Source organism: Eutrigla gurnardus (genome assembly GCF_963514095.1).
Source record: "Eutrigla gurnardus genome assembly, chromosome: 21".
In the NCBI taxonomy this organism is placed as follows: Eukaryota; Metazoa; Chordata; class Actinopteri; order Perciformes; family Triglidae; genus Eutrigla; species Eutrigla gurnardus.
Genome location: NC_139932.1, coordinates 10,734,974 through 10,760,643, shown reverse-complemented (window position 1 = coordinate 10,760,643; position 25,670 = coordinate 10,734,974). Strand labels below are relative to the sequence as shown.

Genomic DNA, 25,670 nt, shown 5'->3' with positions numbered 1-25,670 from the left:
GTTCCTTTAAACATTTCTAAATTGATTTTCAAAACATTTATTATCAGTCCTTAGTCAAATTCCACATGAACCACTCTTCACATCCGCATGAATTAGATCCACACTATTTAAAAAGAAAACACATACAAGCAATCTAGCATATAAACGTTTTTTTGTTTTTTTTTAAATATAATATAAACATAACCCGATCCTTGGGTAGCGGATGCTAGCACAACACCTGCAACCGATAAAGACAACACCACAGGATTTATCTTTAGTTCTGTTAATGTGTTTGCATCTGTGAAATCCGTGGCAAGTTGCAGTTCTACTCTGATTATATGATGATGTCTGTACATGTTTATATTGAAACAACTGGTATTGAAGCATCCCAACGTGTGCAGCCACTAACCTCAGGTCTCACAGGGTCTTCAATGCCCACCACACTGAGGCAGGTCAGACCACTGAGGATATCATTTTCATTGTCCCAGTCAGGCTCACCCTCAGAGACAGGGAAATCTCTGTATGCAAGGCAAATGGTCCTCAGCCCCTCTGAGGCCATGGGCTCGATGACTTTCTTAACCATGTCATCTCTGTCCCGAGGCCGAAACACCTTGGATTCACCATTCGCTGTAAAGATTTTATAGCACCTAGGAGGTGAAACAGGGATATTAATATTAACGTCTTATATAAATATACAAGTAGAGAGAACCAGGTAGGAAAGAATATCCAGAGGAAGAAAGAAGTTAAGGGAGATATAGCTGAGAAATATAGATGGACACAGGATTGTAAAGGGATATAATAATTTAGATGAGATAACGGGTTAAGGGCGGAGGAGAAGACAAAGCGTTTGAATGGTGAGCTGCAGTAATAAGAAGTCACACTAAGCCCTCTGTGGGTTAAAAAGAAGCCTGCTTGGTTAAGAGGCTTACAGAGTTGTTACCGGCTCATTTTCTCAGCACCAGTTTTTAAGTCGCAAAGTAAGGGGCTTGGGTGGGATGCACTTGAACTTCTTAGCTGCTTAAGCCATTACACATATCATTTACTGCAAAGTCTGGCCAGCTGGAACAAGTAAAAAAAAAAAAATCTACAGAATAAACTTTAGGTGAGTAGAACAATGAATGTACAGAGCTGATCATACTTCATACACATTAGTGCATGTATCTCCAGTTTTAATTTCCAAGACAAATGTAGGTAAAAACACAAACCGCAGAATTCAATATATGAAGCAAAGACGAAAACCCATTTCTTACTTTTTTAGGAGAATTTCTGAGGCCCCTTTGCTGAACATACGGTAACTGCCATCAGCCATCTTCAACACGGTGCTCATAGACTTGCGGACCGAGTTGAAGGTGTAGACTTTGTACAGTTTCTCTTCAGGGATCTCGTTGCGTATAGTCTGGTAGTCACGCTTTAGGTCATTTGAAAAGCCAAGCAAGGAACATTCGGTCTTGTTGCCCACTTGCCTTGGCAGGCCACCTTCTTTCTCTGGAGGCTGAAGGAAATGGACAGAAGGTACGTTCTCAAAGCAAAATAAATGACAAGGCAATATTCATGATGATACAAAATGTACAAGATGAAAATTATACTGATGTAGATTGGATAATTGTACTCAGGAGGAGGTACTCGGCTGCGTCGGATACACCGATTCATAAAGTCTCATAGGTGCTTAATTGGATTTATGTCAGGAGAACTGCCTACACTCTCCGGGCCACGTGGAGCCGGCCATTGTCCTGCAAAGTCTGACAATCCCGCTGAGGATTTCATCCTGGTACCTAACAGCAGTCAGGTTACCTTTTGGTATATCATGGAGGTCTGTGCAACCCTCTTCAGACACCTCATCACTGATCCACCGACAAACAGGCAGCATAACGTAAACCATGTCGTCTCCGGACTCTTTCACGCCTGTCATATGTGCTCAGTGTAAAGCTGCTCTCATACGTGAAGAGAACGGGGAGCCAATGGCGACGCTGCCAATTCTGGTGTTCTCTGGCGAATGCCAATGGAGCTGCATGGTGCTGGGCTGTGAGATCAGGTCTCACCAGAGGACATCAGGCCCTCATGCTACCCTCGTGGAGTCTGTTTCTAACCGTTTGGTCACAAATATTCACACCAGTTTGTTTTATTTGTCACTTCACAATCACTTGTGCTTCATAAATGGACAGATTGATGTCCCCTAACTGATTTGGGGTTAGACTGTGATTAATTTTTCCACACAGTGTATTTTAGAGACACATTGATTTCCTCAAGCTTACCATGATCTTAGTAGTGTAGGCGCAATTGACAGCGATGCCCAGAATCAGCATGTCTAAAATGGAGGAGGGGATGTTCTCTGGTTCAGGGACCTTCTTGTAGTGCTTTTCAGCGATGAAGGCCTGCACCACAGTCATGCGGTTCATGGTGAGTGTACCCGTCTTGTCAGAGCAGATGGCAGTAGCGTTGCCCATGGTCTCACAGGCATCCAAGTGACGCACCAGGTTGTTGTCCTTCATCATTTTCTATTGGAACATAAAACAAAAATTCAAATTAATAAACAACTTAATTCAGTATGGCTTAGCACACATTTCTGTGCTGACCAAAGAAATGTGTGTTAAGGCAAAAAGAAAAATGAGGAATTAATGGTTTCTTGATTGGATAAAGCCCTCTGTTGGCCAACAGTGCAGGGGATCATAGATTAGCTTTAGGGTATCAGTTAGCCAAGTCTCCTTGTCTCAATAGCCTGGCCTGCTAGTTTTAATAGGCTAAAGTGTAAGCCGGTCAGCACGGGCCACAAGTGAATTGGCTAAGGCACTTTACCTTAACAGAGTATGCCAGGGAGATCGTTACAGCGAGTGGCAGGCCTTCGGGGACGGCCACCACCAGAACAGTGACGCCGATGATGAAGAACTTCACGAAGAACTGAATGTAAATGGGTGTGCAGTCCTTGACCCAGGGAAGATTCTGGATCCAGAAGGTGTCTACTACAAACAGCACCACCAGGATAATGACGGTGACGGCTGACATAACCAGTCCTGAAGGGAATGAGAGAGAAAAGGAAGATCAATCATATGGATATCATTATTATGGTTTGGATACACTATCTTTGGAGTGAGAGCTGCTGCTTAGCGGATAGCTGCTCAGAGACGGTGTGGAATAACGGCATGCGTTTACGATGAGTTAACAAGGCAAATAAGTTAGGCTTAGTTTAGTGAAAGAGGAACTTGAAGTCAGTTGTATGTTTCTTTTTATCAAGGGGAAATAGAATATTTTCTTTCTCAACATTTTGAGAGTTTATTTGGTATATTTGTTAGACCAAAAATAGAGAATTTTGGGGAATGCAGCAAACTCACTGCTCTGTCAAATATTGGCAATCTCATTTGTTGGGCTAACAGTGGCGGTTGGAAAATGTTAACATATCACCAAACCTATCATTTACCATCAAGTTCCTTCTAAAGGAAGCCATTTTGAATAGAAATCATGATAGAACATTGGAGACAGACAAGAAAGTGGCAGTGAACGCTGGGATACAACACTACAAACAATCAGCTGTGCCAAAAAATCACACGTTTTTGTCCAACTCACCTGCTTTGCCAATCTGTACTGCTAGTTTTGTCAGTTTCCCCTGGAGAACAGACTTCTCTTTCTTTGGCGGGCTGGTTTTCTTCTTCTCCTCTGCATCACCTCCCTCATCACTGTTCAGAGGCTGCATTTCCATTGCAGCACCATCCTGTGCTTTAGCTGCAGCAAAGAACAAGAAAAACATGTTATATAATGAAACATCCTGACAGTTGCAAAATATTTTAGACACCTTTTTGTGGAATCAAGTGATCCGCAAATTGTTTTTGTACATGATATCAGTTTTATACAAATAAAAAGCTGTCATCCTTTTCAAACAGATTCCAGGATTTAAGGAAAGAACAGTAAACCAGCCTAGCAGTTTAAAACAAATGACCCAAAGAACACAGAGGAGCTGCAGTGTTCAATCAGGAGCCACAGAGCATATTTGCTTAACTCAAGCAAAAGGTCAACATTTGAACCCAATAGTATTTACTCATTTGATATAGCAGTCACAGCAAGTTGCTTCAGATCAGCATGACAAAAATGCTGTCTTATTAAAATGTTTCAAGCACAACACAACAAAGCACTATATTTCAAGATAACAGATTGAAATGAGGAAAAGATGTCACAGCACTCAATATTTTAACATGCTTTTTTTTGGGGGTTTCCCTTTTATCCATGGATCTCGGGAAATGTCACCATAATGATGTTTGCAGTAATCTGAATGCGTGGTTAACAGCTGGAAGAGTTGGAAGTGTAATTATCATACTCCCACCTAGAGATTTAAGTAAGAACAGGTTAACTAGCTAGTAGCTCTGGGATCCGTCTGAGGAATCACCTCCTCCTTCGACACCAACCACAGCAGTTGTTGCCAGTTAAATTCCCATAAATCTCTTATCTTTTCCTCAACATCCCTGAAGACCCCCCCCTCCTCCCTCGCGAGCAGGACAGACAGGAAACCCAAACCCACTTCTGACCAGGTAACCTTGGAAACGCAAAGCCTCTAATAGCAAAGGAGGGCAGCCGGCAGGCCAGCAGGGGCTAGTCTCTCGTCGTGTCACTCACCACGATGAAATCATTAGCCCGGGCAGGCACTGCTGCTACAGGACAACCGACACTTTTCCATTCCTGAAATTTTTGCCGATATTACTACTTATTGGGTTTTTTTTATGAGCATAGGCAGCCCATGTCCAAAGTGTCAAAGCTAAATTGCTTAATGCTTCATGTACGATGGTATGGACAGTAGCATGGCATTGTGTGTGAATGTATGCAGCAGGAAGAGGAGGGGCATTAACACTGGGCTACTGCAGCTGCTGTGGACTGTGGCTTGTTCTGCTCTTACATGGCCTGTGTAATCTCAGTCTAAAGGATTACTGTTGATTCCTGGCAGGCAGAGGGAATCTGTGCACCGGGGACTAGTGCCAGGGTTGTGGTCAGAGACCCAAGCACAACTGATCAGAGAGTCCCAGCAGGACAACAAGCCTGGCTGGCTGACTGAGTCACCACTAAACAGTCTCATTATCATTGTTGCCAGTGTGAAATTGTGCAAGTCTTACAGTTTGACTGTGAATAGTTCAGATTGGGACATCAATAGAAATCAAATTGTGGGGGCCTAAGAGAGAGAGAGATGGGTGGGAAAGCAGATGTTCTGGCTACCGAATTGTTGCATGGCTTTAATCTCCTCATCACTAATCGCTATAACTGGATTCAGTAGCACCTGCTGCTCAAAGCGCAATGTGCCAGGCAAGGACGAGAAAAGAGGAGATAGAGACAGAAGGGAGGGCCAGACAGTACAATGGATAGGCAAGAACAGCCAGTACCAGTTAAAGGGACGTGCAAAAAGACACAACTACTCATTACGTGCCTAAAACTACTGCAGTCAATTGTTCACATATTGAGGCTTTGACCTCAATTGAGACATTGATAAAGCTAAAGGCCGATACATACAGGTAGGCGTCAAGCTGTAAGGCAATTGCGTGTCTCAAGTGACTTACCTTTCTTACGGTTTTCCACAGATGCTTCCTGCTTCTTGTCTGTGGGAAAATGCCCAGTAGAGTCAGTAGCAATAGTAAAACAATTGGTGGGCAACACACAATAAACCGCTATTATAAAATAGTATGTTTATATGTGTATATATTATGTACAAAATTATGTAAATTCTCTTCGATTAAAAGAATATTGCAATGCAATAACCCACTGTTGTAATTTTATGAGATCATCCAAACATTTTTGGTGTTGTGGGAAATTATAGAGGGCATTATTACTATTTGAAATACATTTTACTGACTACCGGATTAATCAAGAAAATATTTGTGTGATAAATTGATAATCAAAAGAATGAAAAGTAAGTGTGTTATCTCCTACAGCTCAGCCCTGGATGTCGACTCTGCTGCTGCGCACGTTTGTTGTTTGTTTAAGTTGTCAAACTTGTGTTCTTAGCGCGAATTCAACTACATTTTTCTACACAGGTTAAGCCCTTTCTGGTGTCAATATATAAAAAAAAAAAAAAAAAAAAAGGAAAAGGAAATGGAAGACAATGGCGTCTTTTGCAAGATGCAAAACTGGTGGTACAAAATGGAAATGTCCCCGCAAACATGTGAACAACAGAATAATTAAGGGAAATGAGTGGGCATACTCACTTTTTCTCTGTTTCTTCTTCTCCTCCTTTTCCTTTTTCTTTTCCTCTTCATCTTCGTCATCATCCTCAGCAGTCCCAAGTAAAGTAAAGATAATTCCAGTTTGAGAGTTGACACCCACAGCAGTGACCAACATTTTCCCTGAGCCTTCCATTACATGGGTGCCTTTGAGACAGAGGAGGAGAATGAAACGTCAGTCAATAAGGGAGGGAAGGAAAGGGTATGAACAGTATCTAACACTGCTTCTAAGAGCTTATTTGTTGCTTTGATTTTTTTCCATTTTGGTTCAGACTAAATGCTGAGCTAGATTTGTTTGCTTACTGAGAAGGTGGTTTAGCCAGGCTTTTCAAGTGGCATGTTCGACTCAACACAAAAAGGTTTTCAAATGGAGGCCAATAAATACAAAAGGAATGGTTCGCTTGCAAGTAAAAATGGAACGAAACACTCTCTGATGCAAATATCCTCCAAACCTTTAATCAAAAGCCAATTGTCAAGCCAAATCTGAGAGTCAACAACAGGGTTTCTCCACAGATCTCTGGGTCTCCATCCCTCTCAGAACACAGGGAAAAGCTTATCGATTTATACGGCAAAAGCAAATAACAGAAGAGAAAACAAGCTTAAGTCAGAGGAAACGAGAGTGAAAACAGAAAGGGAAGGACTGAAAAGTACAAAGCATTTAAAGGTTCTTTCATGCCTCTGTTAATTAGAGGATGCCTTCTTTTCATTCGTGAGAGTGACTGCAGAAGGGATACAGCCTCTGCGGAGGGAAATCAAAAAGCAGTGGTGGAGCAATGTGTGTGCGCACACACAGAGTGCACTCCTCCCCTCTTGGAGGTGTGCCAGTACAGAGCCAGATATCCTAAACGAGAAGCGTTTCTGCACACTTCTTCTCGGGTTCTGAGTGCAAAAACAGAGCTATCAACACAAACGGTGTTGAAGGGGCTTTGTGCACATGGACTCAGTCTCTACACGGCTAAACTGGACCTATTAGAGCTTTAAATCTGGGGAGTTTGGGATGCTAATTGATTACACTGAGCAGCAGGGTAGGGACACCAATTCACTTTCAATTCTAATCCAGTTGGTCACTAAAACCATGCAAATTAATATCACAACATTGACTACGCATAGACTTATCTCTAAAAGCATAAGCCAATTATCATCAGAACAGGAGGTGTGTACTACACTGAACACTGTAGTTATTTTACCGGCTCCGAGCTGATTCAAGTAAAATCTTTGTTTTCATATTGTGTGAAGATTATTGGTGTACATAAAATATCAAACACTGTTTTTAAGCTTAGAAGTGTAGGTGTCAAGATAGTACTGTCAAAACAGATTCAAAGTCTGTGAAAATTTTACATTGTGAAATTGCACAAAGGTCATTTATTTTTTATTAAGACTTAAGTGGCATCAAGCTAGGCTTTGGAGATGATTTATACTATATTATTTAAAAGTAACTATAAATTAGTAAAGAGCTTTATTTTCAACCGCCCCCCTGTGAAAAGTAACAACCTTAATTGTCTTCTGCAACAACCAGCAAGGAGAGAACTTCATGAAAAATGAAATTGAGGCTCCGGCTACCTGATAACAGCATTGGATCTTTTTCTAGTGTTTTCTTGACATGGTCCGACTCCCCCGTCAGTGAGCTCTCATCAATCTTCAGATCATTGCCTTGGATGAGGACTCCGTCGGCAGGCAAAAGGTCACCTGAAATGCACATGGACAAAACACATTTTAAATTTGGAAGAATAGTGTTAAAAAAAAAGAAGAAAAAGTCAGAATTGTTTGATTATTTTAAAATTAAATCAAATCACAATCTCTTCTTACCGTATTTTACTTGTGCAACGTCACCGACGACGATCTCCGCTACAGGAATTTGGATAATTTGTCCTCCACGGGCAACAGTAAATTTCTGCTCCTGCTCAATGCGGCTCTGTAGGCCCCTAAACTGCTTCTCTTTACTCCAGTCATTGAATGCCGTCACTAGCACCACACAGACAACTGACAGAAGAATGGCAGCGCCCTCGATCCAGCCCGCTTCTGACTCATTTTCATCCTCCACGCCGCCAGCTGCCCTTCCACAGTCTGCAGAGGGACAGGGGCCAAATTAATACAAGTTCACTAACAACTTTCACATAAATCACCCTGTCTTATCACATTATCCTGTCACTCAGGCACAATGTAATGTACAAACTGAGACAAATACATGCAGTGTAAAACATTCAGATTTTACCATAAAATAAATTAGTCAGGGGACAAGCAACGGACATTTAAAAAAATTAAATAAAACATGGTATCCAGGCCCAAACAACTAAAATGAAATTCAAACATAAATAGGATAATATCAATAAACAGTAACCTGGAGTAATAAAAATAATAGAAAATAGGATTGTAATGAAGTGTTACTTACTTTCTCTTTGGGCATCTGGGGGTTTATAAAAAGAAAGGCCTAGTGAAACTATGGCTGCCACTTCTAGGATAATCAGGGTGACATCCTGTAGCGCCTCCCACACTAACTGTAAGAAAGTTTTGGGCTTTTTGGGCGGTATTAAATTTTGCCCAAACACTGTTTTCCGCTTTTCAATGTCTCCAGGCTGTCCACTTAGACCTGGGGAGGGAAAGACAAAAGCAGAGGACAAAAGCATTTTATTTGTAAGAATCTTGGAATCGAATGTTACACAATTACACAAACATTAAATATTCACATCAACAAGAAAGCTGTAAATATGTGTAACGTAATTTGAGCACATTACTCTAGGTTGAGCACGTGTCTCAAAACAGGAAAAGTCAGTGAGCTGTGGGCCTCCAAACACATTATCCCCAAAAGGAATCAGCATTTCTGACAGGACACTGTGAAGGAAACAATGCTGGACCGCAACAACACACGCGTCCAACATTTTCACCTCTTTCAGAAATGCAAAAGAATGCGAGAACAGGGGTCAAATCTAATCCCATAAACTGCCTTTTTAAAAATACAATGACCGACTGACGAGAGAGGTTGAATCAGCTTTAGAGTCACAGGTGCTCGTGTATACTACGGCCCCGTCCCGTTATAGAGTCATCTCTCTGACACATCACACGTGTGCCGGGGCCTGAGACACATTCATCCATGCGCACAGAGAGCAGTCTGCAGCCACCCATTCAAATGCCTCCACATTCAAGGCACAGTCGTATATTCAAAAGGGCCTTCGCACATTTGATGATGCATGACAGTTTTTCTGTTCTATTCATGCCGACTGACTGTGTGCGGGTGGCTGTGTACACTGGATGGAGCCGTGTGTGCATGTATCTGTGTGTTTGTAGCGTGGCAGAGAGAAGGTGGAGCAGAATTGGGGGGCCAGGGAAGAGTGACTGTGTTGAACTGCTATGAAGGTAAATGGGGGGGTTGGAGGTGAGGGTGCAAGGGCCTGAGACTAATAAAGAGGGGAGCTACGTTTCAGTGTCTTTATAATGGAAAGGATGACAGACAGAAGGAAGGACAGACATACATCCAGACTAGAAGTACAATGCAAATCATGACACCGCATTTGGATAATGAGTCGACAGCCTCGGGTGTAAGGTGCGATGTTCATCTGTAAACAATTCTTCATTAGAAAAGCTGTCAAACGGAACCACCGCAGGGGAGAGTCCATCAACAGAAATGTTTGTCATTGTTTCAAGGGAACATTCTCTGCTTCCAGCTTCTCAAAATGTGAAGGTCGGCTGCTTCTCTTTGTCATATAGAGGACTAAATACCTTTGAGTTTTTAACAGTTGGTTGAATAAAACAAGCAACATGAATTCATTATTTCATAATGCTTCTGCATGCTTCTAGCGGCCTCTTTGGTGGAAGATGTAACTGAACAGTGTCGACTGTCTCATCTGTGTGATGCCCTCAAATACTCCACGCTGAAAGGAGGTCCATTGTTTTCTCTCGTTGGCGGTCACTTTGCTTCTTGATTACTTTCCTTCTTCACTTCCATTAGTTTTTTTTCTTTTTTTTCTTGAGACTGGAAGTTGAATGGTCTTCTTTCTCTGTTGATCCTCCATTGTGAGTCAGCAGTAATGAAATGTACCTGGCTGCGCCGGTCAAACACTTAAGACTAGAGGGAGCCTGACTCAGCAGTTGGAAGTTACCGATTTCCGATTACAATGAAACGCAGCATACGCTTCCGTGAGTAGCTCCACCTGGGCAGACCAACCACTGCTTACTGACGTAAAAAGAGCAACACATTTTGAATTTTGCACAGCAATGCCACCACAGACACGGAGATCCTTTTTCTGGGCAAAGCAGCAAGTACAAGCACTTGCATTAGTGGGTCACATGATCAATCACCATTGTTTTAACTCACTCTTTGATAGATAGTAACTGTAACAAATAGATGAAAATGTTGAGACTGCCACTTTAAAGACAAAACAATTAAATGAGTTAATGAAAATACGCATTAGTTGCAGCCTAACAAAGTAATAAAGATAGTTTTGTGAACAACTGCTGGTTGATAAATCATTAGAAGAATTTGTCCCTTTAACATAATTTTAGCATTCCGGCTATCTAATCAAACATCCACACACTGCCTCACAACCATGATTATTTGTTCCTTTTCATTGGACAATGATGTGCAATGAGAGCACTGGAATAACTTCTGATTAGCTAAATATTATTCTTGACAACAATCTACGTCTATTTTCTTATATCCCACACATATCCATATCTTTTGGAATTTTCAGGTGTAACAAACCAAATCTCAAACAGATCCTTAAATCAGTATTAAGTGTCAGTATTCAAATGACATGTCATCCTGTCCTTGAAGGTGGTTCAGCTGGTAAATGCCAGTTTTCAATTCCAAAACAATTAACACATCATTTTAACGACCAAGAAAATATGATACTAATACAGTAATAACGGGGAAGCAACTACAGATTATTTTCTTAACCAATAATGCCTGCTAGAAATGCTTGTTTTGTCCAACCTACTAAACAATTATCAAAGGTTTTTATTAATTCATGGTCCGTCAAGCCGTTGTATGTTGTGTACTATGCTGTATTTAGGTTTAACTCGATGAAAACATGGCCTCTCTGTTTCATCTTTCTTCGCATATTGCTCACTTTAAAATAGTTTTGGTCCAATTCATTAAAAGACAATCATTATGAATTAGATGACATTACAAACTGACACTTGCGCATACTTTTCTAGAAAAAGGGGGGGTTAGAAGAATGACGATGACTCACCAGCACAGCACATTAAAAGGGCTACGGGGTTTATACTGCATAGCTGCCTGTTGCTGCTCCCTGGTTGTCTCTCACTGTTGATTTGATTCTCTATGCCTCTAATGAAAACATGCTGACAGCTAATACCCCATTCAATTTTACACCACATTTTCCCTTTGCATTAGAGCAATAAATACAAATGACAGATGAACAATCAACACGTTGCCCTTCCATTGGATACACAAACAGAAAATAGGCTGCCCTTGGACCCTCACATCATTTTAGCACCCAGAGGGTGTCTCAAGTCAAGCGGCTAATCATTAACCATTTAATTTGGATGCTTGTCCCCAGCTGACCCCTCCAAGTACTGTCATTTCAGCCAGCAGCGAGGGGTCAAGGAGGTAAGCCTTCACTCTGGGCCTGTCAAAATGAAATGATACAGGGTCACAATTTCTCTTTTACTGCCTTTACATAACTGTGTGCAGGCAGAGATGTGCCGACACAACGTCTGAGACACCCCTCACTGCAAAAACCGTTTCAAAAGACATCTTACTTCCAAGAGAATAACTTAAGTTTCAAGGATGTGTAAACAAAATGCTGCAAAGAGGGGAATCATGCACACCGTCTTCTTACTTGTGGGAAACTTCGGTAGAAAATTACAACTTAGCCTGACGCCAGATGGGAACTCAAGGTAAGAACTGTGTGATTAAATGAATGACATTGTCTAAAAGTCTGGTCTACCTTCCTTTCTCTAACATGCCGTCCTTGCCTGAATGGACATCTGTCATGACATTTCTCAGAGCATTTACACTGCGCTTTTCACTTCCCATAAGAGCCTTCTTTGTGTTATTTATGTATTTGTTCATGTGTATATTGTCAGTATTATATTGAGTAAAATTAGACAAAAAGGTGGTTACATTGCTGAAAGGCTATCCCCAAATCTGGGTATGTTAATACAATATTATCTTCATGAGAGTGTAAAATGGATCGTTGGATTATGGGATTCCCATCATTTCTGCTCAAGTTATAGTATTACTTTAATCATGTCGAGACCAGATTATTAGGTTTTACTCAAAAAGGTACCCACTGGGTAGCAAGTGATACACAGGGAAATCATTTTTGAAAAATCTACAGACAAAATAAAATGCAGCACAAAAACCGTTAATATCTAGCACAGTTTGTACTAGAGAGTCCGACCAATCCCTGAATACTCAAAGTGGAATAATTTACATAAATCAGGATTAAATTGCCTTCTACTTCATAACTGAAGGTTCTCAAATCACCAAGACAATAAGAACTGCCAGAACCTAGGACACCTGTGTTCACCATTAATAATTAAATATGAAGAAAAATGAAGAAACCAATTGTTCTCACTGATCACAGCTTTCAAACCAAAGATCACTGCATCACCACAGTTCCCTCTAGACAGCTCCACTAACAGAGGCAGCGTCATATACAATACTCACTCAATGGCAAGCAAAGCTGATCATTGTGAATTCATACAGTACACCGGCCCCCCGAGTTCCAAATCAGTACGCTATAATTTTACACTCTGCTCCTTCCCATTGAGGGGGTGTGGTTTTTGGAGTGACAGAAAGAGATAGCCTGTCCACTTTTGTGAATTGCAGTCCAATTCAGCAAGCCTCTCAGCCCACAGTCAATCAATAAGCTGGAACCCAAATATTTGACCACACTCGAATATCAATCAACGTGGAATAACTATAAGAGGGGAAAATAGCGGAACTATGTCAATAACATTGATGCGATGTGGCCTTGTGCATTTGATAAGTCTCATTATGAACAGAGGATCCCATTGGGAGGAAAGAAAGGCTGCTGTGTCAGAAAAGCGTGCTCAAAATATTGATACTATGGTTGCTCTGCCACTTATTTTCGCCTACATCCCCGTTTAGCTTTCAAGCATCAAACAAAATCATCCCCAAGCCTACATACAGACATCTGGGTACGCTTTGGAGTATAATACTGTGACCCTGAGTTGTGACATTTAATGCTGAGAAAATTTGGTTAAGGGAAGGGAATGTTATAACAATACTCCAGTGATTGAGTAAAACAGCTGGGGGACTCACGAGAGACAAATAAAAAAAAAAAACGGTCACATCTGATTCAGCAGAGGCTCAGATGTGTTGACTCATCAAGTAAGATGTGGAAAAATCTGTCGGATTCATACAGAAGGATTGCATCCCTTAATTGCGGACGTAAGATTTTTGTAAACGAGGTCCCAGTCTATCATTTAACCTCAGAAAAAAGATCCTAAACTTCCCATAATGCAGCTCAATCAAGCCCCTTCATTGTACACTCCCTGCCAAGAAAACACCCATGCCGTTCAATCTCCATGTCCCAAGTATGTAATGCAGCCTTCCAGTTAAAATGTGTCATCTCCAAGCCCAAGCCAAGGTAACCCTGGTGACAAATCACTGGTGTTAGTTTCCCAGGCTCGACAGAGCTCCTACAAGAGCCACAGAGAACATTTACGACTGTTTTCACAAGATGAGTACTCCCTATGATGAGTAAACTGATTTTGATGTGTCAACACATGGAGTTCCCCTTTAAATGTTATTAGCGACTCAACAACAAGGACAAAATAAAGCAGATAAACAGAGAGAGGGGAAACTGGAACTTAACTGGTACTTACTTCATCACGGTTTCTTACTGAAGCAGAGAACGTACCAGAAAAAAAAAAGGAGTCTGCACACACAGATGATGTAAACTCATGCATATAACACCAGGCCCGCCTGCAAGAGCGTCAAGTACTGGTGAGCTCTCTCTTTTTACCTCACAAATGGACAAGTAGTCATCCCTTAGTTTTAATATGTTCTAGGGCAACCTCTAGTTCACCCGGGAGACCATGTGCCCCATATAGGCTGCAGCCTGGGTTTGATTTCAACATGTGGCCCTTTGCTGCATGTCATTCCCTCTCTCTCTCCTCCTTTCCTGTCATGCTCCAGCTGCTCCAATAAAAAGGTTATAAAAGCCCCACAAAATAATCTTTAAAAAATATATATATATATTTTCTACCTGTGATTAACGGCCTTTAGGCTTTGCCTTTCATTTAATTTCTCTAGAGCAATGTGACCGGGCAAATTATTTACATTTGTAAAACAGACAAAGGAAATATTTGAACAAGCTTTTAGCAGGGTTCATTATCCCGATTCAGAAAGTACACTGTGCCATAATTAACCCTTTTCAATCTCAGTGCATTGGTATGTTAATTATCAAACTCAATGTGATCCAAAGCACAGCAAATGGATATCCAACTGAACTGAGCTTATATGTTAGATACCCATGCGGTAGCATGGAAAATGGCAGTAATAATGATAAGTTACATTTAGCCTAATCCAAACAGACCATGCTGAAAACTAGTCAAAGTAGAGTGGTACAGCCATGCACAGCTTCAACAGAGAATTCAGTCAAACTTCTTTGGGTGAAGAAAGGAGCTTGGAAATGTGGAATCGGATTGTGGATGTGGAGCTATTCAAGCGTATCCGTATAGTGCAATTGCAAATAACTGAAGTAAAACCACAATAAAAAAATCTATTCATTAGGAATACAGAAATAACCAAAATTTCTCTCATTCTTAGAACATGTTTGGACATCTGTTTGGTGATCTGAAGATGGTAAATCAGACACCTGCTATGCAGAATAAATATAGTATACAGCTATAGCTTGAAAGCAGTTTGATATTCCAAACATGCTTACAGTATTACCTTACCTACTCTCACACCGACAGAGCATCCAATACTGTGTTACGATTTCTTTGTGTGTTGTATTAAAATGCTGAAAAAGCTGCTGAGCCTCGACAATCCACATTCTTTTTTTTGTAGAATGAGAGGGGGAGGACAAGTACTTAATGAAACAACCAGCGGCACTCGTGGTACAAATATGAGGCGACCGACTTGACACAGCCATGCATGTTTGGACAACTCACGCTCTCTCAACAGTCAAATTCCTATTCAGCAATTTCTCCTCTGATTCATACAATGGCCTGTCTAACAGTCGATGATTGCAGCAAAAGAGACTGTATGGTGTGCCTTGTACACCATATATTGTCAATACTTACAAAGGTCAAGGCTTAAATAGCAAGGCAGTGTTTCTTAAATGAGAGATGCTTTGTGCATTCATACAACATGGCATTTATTGCCGTTCTTTTAGTGTGATGTAGCCCAGGAATTATTTTTTTTCGCTTGCTTTGAGACACTGCATACAGAGGACTGTTGCTGCTACAGTGAATATGCGGTGCCGTTTTAATCTGGGATCAAACTGAAAATCCCCTCCCATAAGAGTTCAGTCAAGGTCATTCTGGCGATTAGGCGGACTGTCTATAGAGAAACAACTGAGACAGAAAGAAAAGGAATGGTAAAAAAAAGGGGGGGAAAGAGAGATGCTGTCAACCACCACTGCCCTTCTACTGTAGCCTAACTCTTAGCATCGTTCTACCGTTATGCTGAAGAGTTTGGTGTTGAGAGAGGAAGACAGAGGGGACATTCAAAAGATGAACTCACTCCTTCCCTAACATGTTCAAGTCATTACTACCCGGTCTTACAGCCTCCCGTTTTGTCCGCCACATGTGGGACATTGACCTGCCTGCAGCCTGGTGCTTTGCCCAGGCAGACAGCTGGTCTGTCTGAAGCCTACACACGGAGACACACACACACACACACACGCATATGCACACACAGAGGTGAAAAGGGAGAGAGGGAGGGTGTGAGGGACATATCCACAGGCCTTGAAATAGAGCAGGACTGGCCCAGGTCAGAGCCAGCCTGCCTGGCCACCTGTCTGGCATATGAGTTTTCCAAGGAAGTGATGTCAAGGTATCCACAATGTGGATGATATGGCCAATGACACGCTTCTTAAACTATGTGTGCACCACTGCTACTAGCGCTATTGTGAAAACATCCTGCATTCAATCCCATTAAAAACAGTCATTGTGTTGAGTGTAGTGGAAATATTACTCTACCATCTATAGGGGATGTTTTTAACCGGTTGCAGAGTCCTTGAACATCCTCCCAAGAATCCCCAATTTTTCCTATCGCCTCTGCGCCTCTCAGTTCCATAAGGGAGCGCAGTTCTTTGAGCGTACAGCCAAACTCTCCATCGTGGTTGGCCTCGACCAAGGAGTTCTTCACCCCACTGTATGAGTTGTTCGCCATTGTCTCGCCGCCTCTCCACGCTATTGCAAAGCTTTGCTGCTTCGGCTCAACAGTGGGGATGAAAAAAAAAGAAGAAGTGTTGTCCTGGAAAAGCTTAAATCCTCAAGAGAGCGAACACAGTGGTAGTTCCCATAAACAGCTGACAGGCCCTTCAGAGGCAGCTGGAGTCATACGGCAGGTAACAGGGCAGGGATATTCCAAAACAAGCCATTGCCCTTGGAGAGCTGAGTTCCTAGTCTTTCATGGTGACTGAGGATCACCCACAGAGGCGGAGATCATCATGCAGTCAGATCTGAAAGAAAAGAGCAAACATGTCATTAGTAACGCTAGCAAGTCTTATTTCACGTACAGCAGGTACGTTTTTTAACTGTCAACTCGAACTTCATTTCATGTTTTCTGATACATTCAGGCTCTATCAGACTTAAAAAACTACTAATGCATGTGGTGCATATGATTCTTACCCAATGAGGATATTCCTGTGTGGACTTTTCAGTCATTTGTGATTTTATTTTCACTGAAGCATGTTGAATACTTATATGTTTCCACACAGCTGTCTGTTTCCACACAGCTACCAGTACACCAGCACAGACAGACACTCTTGTTGGATCATTTTACTGCCACGCAAGAGCAAACACTGGAACCCTTAGACGAAACCACTTGGCTGCTGAGAAATGCAGCAAAGTCATTTGCAAAAACTGCCTGCGGCCATTGGCAAAACATTTTGATTAGCTGCACTTGAGTTGTAATAGAATATTAATTTTGTCATCTGGAGAAAACTCTTATCAAGTAATGTGCACTCTGTCTGCTGTCAGTAGGTAAGCAGAGTGGAGCATTAAATAATCAATCTGCTCTGAGCGGCTCCCATGGGTTTTTCTGCACAGAAAATTTTGATATAGTAGTCCTTTCTCCTCTGCAATGTTTATCTACTGTTAATACAAAGAACACTTCTTGCAGCTGTTCCTTCTAGCCTTTGTTGGATTTGAATAGACTCAGTTTGGTTGTATTTGCATAATAATATTAATAATAATAAAAAATAGGACTATTACTATAAATTAGTATTTTGTGTGAAATGATTGCTTCTTTTTTTTTCATTTTATAAGTAAGTAGCCGAGTAATAAGTAGGGCTCATTTTGCAATAATGACCGGCTTGCTTTACATTACCCCTTCCTTGGAAGTTATTGAATTGTGGGTGCAACTTTAAAATGATCCAAGCATCTGTGGAGAAATACATTCCTTTAGTGTTTTTATCTTCTATTTTATTATTGCTCACCAATTTGATTTTGTGCCGTCACTGTTTATGCATTAGATTTATATTGAATTGTTTAAATGTTCGCCACCCCTACAGGGGGCTCTCACTCCTAGCGTTAAATAGTAGGAGTAGTCCTTTCTAATTATTTTACACACACACTATATGGCCAATCTGCATGATCTAGAACAGCATCGTTCTCTAGTACATGCAGGTCTTAAGTAAAGCATTACAGCCAAATCCTTTCAATAAATATCCAGAAGATTGTAACACAGTACCCCACCATGTCAAATGAGATACAGTAAGTGTGTCATATAAAAAATTTAAAAAAAAACCTGAATCCCCAGTCATCAAAGGCCTCCCGCATCACGACAGTGTAACTGGTGGGGTAACGCAGTGAGCAGGGACCAAGTGACTGATTACCTCAGGAAAAGCCTTCTGTTTAATCTAATTAAGACTGATCTGTGGCATCAGGGAGCTCCATGGTGCTCTACATGGGAGAGTCCATTCTAATGAGATGCTGCTGTCCATTCAGTTTTAATCAGCCTAAAACAATGAGGCTGATTCATTCATGTCGACCAAGTTGATAAGTCTTGGTGCGGCTAAGATTGAAACAGAAATGCAGATCACAATACAATGGCAAAGGCTGAAGTACGGCATGTGTTAAGGACAGCTTGACTTGATGAACTTCTTAAATTTATTGGAAATAATCAAAATGATGAGCTGGAACACTCTCTGTACGTTCAAGCAGGAAACCGTGTTAGGCTATAATTCACATGGAACCTGGACTCAGCCATGTGATCCATAAAGAAGGGCACCAGTGCAAGCAGACAGGGACCTTTTTCCTCGTCTGGAAAAAAAAAATCTAGCAGTGATCTCAGCTGAGAAGGTTTTCTCACTTTCGGTTATAAAAAAAAAAGAGAACTAAACATGTTTGAAAGAACACCAATCGACTATCTTCACGCCAAACAGTCCTTCAGATGTGCAGCTTCAAACTAACATCCAAAAACTCAAAATGTGTCAGAACTTTAAAATGTGACGCAGATGCAGAGAAAACGTAGCCTTTATTACTGCTCATTGCACGAATGAATGCTCCCAGCTTATTCCATTGAGTTTCTTGGAAACTATTCTGTCACATGTTGAGATTCTATTTGGAGCCATCTGCCATGGAAAACAGGACAGAATTTATTATTTAATACACAGCATAATTGCAGAGCCGGGTGTATTACTGAGGTGAGAGATCACAGAAATCCCCATTTTGAAGAGGAGATACTCCTAAACCTCTTGTACTGACCTTGGGTTTAGGGTGAGGTCTTCAATGTTTGTTGATATCTCGTTTTATTCATCCACATCTATTTCATCAATTAGAATTTATATAATTTTATACAATACCCCCCCTGGCCTGGTACTTTCTCCGAGGCTATTCCAGGCAATTTCAAGAAGTATGATGTATTTTGATGATATATGATGCATACATATAGACTTGGGATTCAGCAGTGTACACAACACCTTTGTTGCCAAGCCTTTCTGTGTAGCCCTTTTTCACAAATTCTAACAAAAGGACAAGAGTATTTCAGGAGTCATATGTAAAATGTATGTCATCTTGCATCTTGTAATAACATGGATTTGGGAATGTTTAAATGGTATCTGAATGACTTATCTCAAGCTAGGAGGGATATTTCACTTGCCTTGGGTATCACGTGGGCAGAGTACATGTGCCACCTATAGTAATGAATGCAATTCTCTTCTCCATTTCCCCGTCCTCATGTCTTACTCTATGAGCCCTCTCCCACATTCACACCCTCTAAGCCCACGAGCAGCAACAACGCCAAGATGAAGGAAGTGCCAACATTTGCTGCGCTGCGACAGTTTCAGGTTGCGCAGCAGGTCACATGTCACAACAGTGGAAAATCATTGTGATTGGATCTCCAAGCCAACAGCTGGCATGGTATGGTTGAATGACAGAGGCGAAGGTTAACCCTTCCTTTCCACAAACCAGCAGCTCAACCAACGCTCAGAATGAGAAGGATATTTTGCCTTCTTTTAAGTCACAAGTCGCCTCTGTACGGAAGCTAATCACGGCTGCTATCACACGTATTCACACTAAATCCCCCAGCGAGAAGGCTGTGGCAAGTGGAAAGAAGTGGATCAGACAACAGTGGTGGGCATCTCAGAAATGTACTAATATCTTTGTTTTCACATGAAGGAAACCCTCTGGCACTTTGTATACCTCAACGTGCCAACAACTTGATGCAAGTCAAGGATAGCAATTCTAGGGATCCCTCTGCAATGGAGCTGCCTAATGCAAGGGGTGGTATTTTTAGCTTCCCCCAGACTGCCCCCTCCCCCCACTGCTAGCCGTTGCTGAACTGGGTCAGGCCATGTAAATGTGGAGGGTACAAAGCAGAGACACCCAGCCCTCCTTGTGCTGCGTAGCTCGCAGCTGAGAGCGCTACTTCACCCCTCAGACTGGAACCTCTACACAGGTCTCAAATGTTGTCAGGCTGCCAATTCATATGAACGCAGAGTCAGAGGTGTAACCATCAACACACTTCTCCTCTTCAGCTCTTCTTACTTCATGTATGGAAGGACACCTAATGTAAAATGATAACAAAACAATCTCTTTGACCAGGATCTAACCTGCAGCAATTAACTGGGGGTGACAGTGTATACAATTTGTTAATGATACCTGATTAAGTTAGGAATAACTATTTTTTAAATAATTTATTCATAACTGAGGAATTTTGCACAAAACCTCTCATTTGTTTTAAACTTGTTCTTTAAACCATGATATCTGGATTTTTAAATGGAGCGATACAAAAAATAAAAAATGCATTATAAAATCCATGCAGATGAAGCCAGTGCTAGGCTGAAACTAGTGCAGGATTTTACCTCACAACACAGAGGAGACATAAATTGTGGCTTCTGGTCCATAAAACGCCCTAAAACCTTCATTATGGAGGCATTAAACACATTGAGAATGACCAGCAGGTTGCTGCAAAGTGCTCATAATTACGTTGGCAAAGCATGTCCATGAAAATGTCTTGTCGAAAAAAGGATCAAATCAAGATCTCATTCATTCCTGCATGCTCAAGTGAGGTGACCAAGATGTTCCTATTAAGTGTGTTCTTGTTATTATCGCAATTAACAAAATACTGCTGATGTGAAAGATGTAAACCACTTACAGTGCTTAGCATTTTAGCACTGTGTAAGCCGTCAAAGAAGGTTTTAAGTGTTGTCTAGTGTTTCTTCACATCAGTTAAACATATCTTTGATGTCTGCATAAATAGTGGGAGGTCATATTTCGCAATTAAAATGAACAATTTGCAAACATTTCTGAGTGCTGAAATACCATCCTTTTCTGACCGACACATTTTTCTTCTCCACACCATAAAAACTATCTTTTGAAGGACGAAAAATGTTATAAAACATTTAGAGTACCAACCATTATTTTGAATTGTCCCAACCTTTGAATACTTTCGTTATCCTTAAACCGTGACTGTGATAATAATATTACTCCCCCCCCTTTAGAGGAAAGAAAATCAGGGGGGTTGGTTTTCTTTAGCCATTGCAGTCCTTTGTGTCCAAGGATCGAAAATATTCCAAAATGAAGCATCTTTCATCAAGGCACTTTGAAGATGAGAGGCTCTGCGTTCTTTGTTATGCGTTATTCAACATAGCAGCTCAGTGGCCTGAGGTTATGCCACCCTGTCATTTGCTGCCAGTCTGACCTTGCTGTCCTTACCTTTACAATTTCAGGACGCATTAGATTTTAGCATGAAAGTCTTCTCACCAAGACCTGCGGCAGGAAATGCAATTAGTAGTAGCGAAATATATGTAGACAACACTATCATAAACTAAGGTGGAAGTACCTCAAGTCTGAAAGCTTATGCAGGCTAGGGCTAGATTGCTTGACACCACTTTCAAATTCTTCCAATGTTTACTGACCAGAACTGTAAATGCGTTTTGTTTTCTCCCAAAGACTAAATAACATGGGCTACCTTTATGTCTCAGGAGGGGTCCAATCTAATTAGCAATGCTTGTGAAACTACAATCAGTGCAGTTTTTTAAAATTTGGTGGCACTCAAGTAATGGCACAATGAACTTAATATGTTGATTGTTGAAAATAACTCATAGAACTGAGTTCTTGGAAGTGTGTAGTAAATGTATGCGCATGTGTAGTAAATGTATCTATGACACGGTAGGCATCGGCCTTTCTCCACTGGCCTAGTAGCAGGGTTTCAGAAAACGATGACAGTTTGGATGGGTGGAGAAGATTACATTAAAGCTAATTTGGCGTGTAGCAGTATTGGTAATGGTTTATATAAACCCAATGATAATGTTATAAGGTTCAATAATAGCCATAATTGTTTCAATTATATAGATATGTGCAGACACTAATAAGATAACTACAGTTCTATCCTACTTTTAAAAAATAAGTTTGATTAGTGGCACGTCAAGCCATAATGTCCAATAGTTTTCCAGAAATGTCAAAGCTAAGATAAATGTCTGCAAGATTGACTTGTAGCATAGTAAGGCCTTCTAGCTGTCTTGATGACTAATTCATGATATTCAGCAGTGCGTGCCTTAGAATTGTTTTAGTGGACAGGAACAGCAGTTTATCCGATTCGTTTTGCCATTTTATTTTGACTATAATGTCAAGTCAAATTCATTTTAGACACATGTGTACTCACCTTCTACTGTTTTGCATAGTTGCATGAATAAGTAGTAATGAATGAGTCAAACTACAGGCAACCCAAACCCTCTGTTTGGAATAACCTTGGACCTACAATCCACACAGAGAAAGCAAGATAAGGAAAACATCATAAGTAAATAGTACCATAAATACATAGTACTTGTAGACTATATTTAGCTTTCCATGTCAATGTCACCTTAGATTAATGACCTTCTGTGGATTTTCCTCTAAAATAATGCTTTATACTAAGCAGTTACAACATTTTACAAAGAAATAGTCTGATGTTACCAATTCTTGCCATTAACAATACTGCTTACTTTTAAAACGATATGCTTTTAATTGACTGCAGTGCGGAGCGCGACAATGGTCATATCAGGCAGCTGTAAGGGGGGACTCATCCGTGATGAGTTAGGGACAGACTTGACAGGCGAGAACCGCCTGGAAGAAAGTGTACTCAGTATACTGCGTTACGCAGTGCTGCGAGAAGGAGACAGCACTTATTTTAACAGCAAGCTATGATGTTAATTAGTCAAAATCACATACTCTCCAGCACAGCTTATTAACCGCGTGTGCACTGAATAGAGAATGAAAACCTAGAGTTTAGGTCTAGAAATGCAAGTAGAGAAAACACTATCAAACTGAAGCACACAGCAGAGGTCAAGTGATCTTGCCTCTGAGAAATAAGCATTTTCCAAAATAAGTGCAACAATACCGACAAATATCCTTCAGAGCGAGCAGCACAGTCAAAAGTCTGTCATAATGAAAAAGCATGGTATAGCAAGGAATAAGAAAGGATATTTTTGGCATTCTTGAGTGACAGCAACAGTCAGTGAGTTCAAAGTGCTCAGACACAGCAACAGATAGTGTTACCGATGGTTAAACCGAATCATTGAACAGACTTTGAATCTCTTTATGTTGAATGCGACAGCTCCAATGAAATATCACTCATCGCTAAATCTGTAAAATATATAGTCTTTAATGTCATAAAATCTACAATATTCAGACATTACTATAACAGAAATTGAATTTCAGCAACTGTCATTACATCAAAATATAAAATTCTGACATTAATACTTGAACATGGAATAGCTTAGCTCACATTATATTATGTAATACGTCTACTGCTTTAACTATACTATACCACGGTACACCTTGACTCACTGCATAATCTAATAGTCTAATCCCTTTAAGATCTAGTTAAATTCCATGGTCAAATAGATTTTTTATAATACTTCAACATAATTTGCAAACCACCAGGATCACAAGTCATTACACAAACACCAGGAAGACACTGCTGTGTTATCTAATTGGATAAGGAGTGTGATCCCTTCAACTAGGCACCAAAAGGTGCTCAGAGGCTGCGCTGTACATCAACTGGAGGACTGCAGGCAATGTTAGTCGTCCATTAAAAAAAAGGTCAATATTCGTATTCAACTTACGGTAGATTGAAACCTTAGGGAATGCACAATACATTACCGTCAAAATGCATCCGGAACTGTAATTTAAAGCGCCGTGCTACATTCAAAAGTTGATCCCGGCGGTTTATATATTACAGTTACCGCGCTATGGGAACGCTTTCCTTTCAATGGCGTTATAGCCTGCTAGGTAAATGAATACATAAATGAATAAATAGAATAGGCACGGTGCAGGTTGACGACTAAAGGCTGGGTTCAGGATAGAGTAACGGATAACGCAAATCCAGAGGGGACACATAAATCGACATAACACCGGCATATACACGCGTAACGTGGGCATCATGGCGATCCGTTAGCTGTAAAATGACGTTACCGACTTCCGTTAAATTAAACGTTTACTGTATCGACTCCCTGGTGACAGTCGATAACTTAAATGTGCGACACGGGTCCCCCCGTCTTTGAGCCCCCCCCCGATTTGTCCGCGTGAGCAGACGTTAGCGCGTGGAGTCCCGATGCTCGTGGAATAGCGTTCCAGGTCGGTTAACATTTTTTTTTAGCCCACTAACGTTGCCCTTAGTGACGTTATCCTCTCGATTGTAAAAGGGAATCCGCATAATGTTAAACAGACTGAATGGCATGCCGTAAAATACGCACCGCTGCAACTCCGGGATTCGTACATTATGAACACAGGTAACGTTAAGTTAACCTTCTCGTAACGTTATTCTCCATTTAAGTTACGAGCGTTATTTCACAGTCACTAAATGATAAAACACATCATCTAACACGTCAATCTGACGCCCACGAGAGACTGTAGCATGTAGTCCAACGTAAAAATAAAAATAAATAATAAAAAACGTTCCGGGGTGTACGGTGTTAGCCGACTAGCTCCCAGGCGTTAGCTTGCGCTTATTGCAAAGAAGTGAAATGCACAAAGGGTAACGTTACTTGTCAAAGCTTGACAAGTTGGAAAACTTGGCCCAGCATAATGCACAAGTCCGCGGAAACTAGGCAAAATTAAAGAAGGTATGGCAGCATCCTTGCCAATTAGGCACCTGGGTTAGGAAAACGAGACGCCCAATATCAATATCGCTCCCAAGATATAACATTGGCTAACGATGTTAGCTTGGTATAAAGCTAACCAACCAGGGCAGCTACCCACCGGTGGCTGGCCCTCGTTGATAATTGCACACAAAAAACGAAGACCCAACCGGTCAGTGTTTTATACGCAACACCTAAAACACTTGGAAGCAGCCCCATATCCTGCGGCATTTTGTCGCGCTAGCGCAGAAAATATATCCATAAATACTCACTCCGTTCTCTGAAGAGCACCCCGGGTCCCTCTCGCTCTGTAACTCCCCCTCAGTCTCAGCAAAGACTAGACTCTCTCCCCTGATCTGAGGTAAAATCCCGCCCACTGCTCTGTCACAACCACAACCAAAGTCTCCGACCAGCACAGTCAAGATAGTTACGCTCCCATCTGAGTCCATTGGAAAATCCATCTCCACTGGACCGGAAACCGCACGACACATGCGCGCAGCTGTCACATACCGTAATAACGGTTATCTGGCACGGCGTCCGTAAGCACATGTATCTAAAAAAAAAGTATGAAGTAGTTATTCACGACGGATAATTTCATCATGGAGCAGGTGCACACCATACCACATGTCTTTTCACAATTCAATATAATCATATGTGATTATCTCGTAACACTGTGTTCACTTTTAACGTGAGCATCAGATATTAAAAAGGTACGGGACACAATATTGGACGCAACCAGACAAATAACACGATCCAGTTTCTCTAACGTATATTT

General features: G+C 41.2%; 1 protein-coding gene across 3 annotated transcripts in view; it reads right to left on the bottom strand.

Annotated features, from left to right (window-relative positions):
- atp2b1a (ATPase plasma membrane Ca2+ transporting 1a) overlaps positions 1-25,285 on the bottom strand; it is a 35,151-nt gene extending 9,866 nt beyond the window's left edge. For 2 of the 3 annotated variants that reach the window (XM_084038257.1, XM_084038259.1), the window contains exons 1-12: positions 25,168-25,285; positions 16,308-16,792; positions 8,557-8,754; positions 7,974-8,231; positions 7,728-7,853; positions 6,153-6,314; positions 5,508-5,546; positions 3,538-3,693; positions 2,773-2,987; positions 2,232-2,474; positions 1,230-1,471; positions 389-626 (exon numbers count right to left, since the gene is read on the bottom strand). In XM_084038257.1, the coding sequence (XP_083894383.1) occupies positions 389-626; positions 1,230-1,471; positions 2,232-2,474; positions 2,773-2,987; positions 3,538-3,693; positions 5,508-5,546; positions 6,153-6,314; positions 7,728-7,853; positions 7,974-8,231; positions 8,557-8,754; positions 16,308-16,500 (2,070 nt within the window). In that variant the 5' untranslated portion in view covers positions 16,501-16,792; positions 25,168-25,285. The remainder of the gene's footprint in view (positions 1-388; positions 627-1,229; positions 1,472-2,231; positions 2,475-2,772; positions 2,988-3,537; positions 3,694-5,507; positions 5,547-6,152; positions 6,315-7,727; positions 7,854-7,973; positions 8,232-8,556; positions 8,755-16,307; positions 16,793-25,167) is intronic. The other variant, XM_084038258.1, reaches the window with a different exon arrangement.
- Positions 25,286-25,670: the final 385 nt, after the last annotated feature.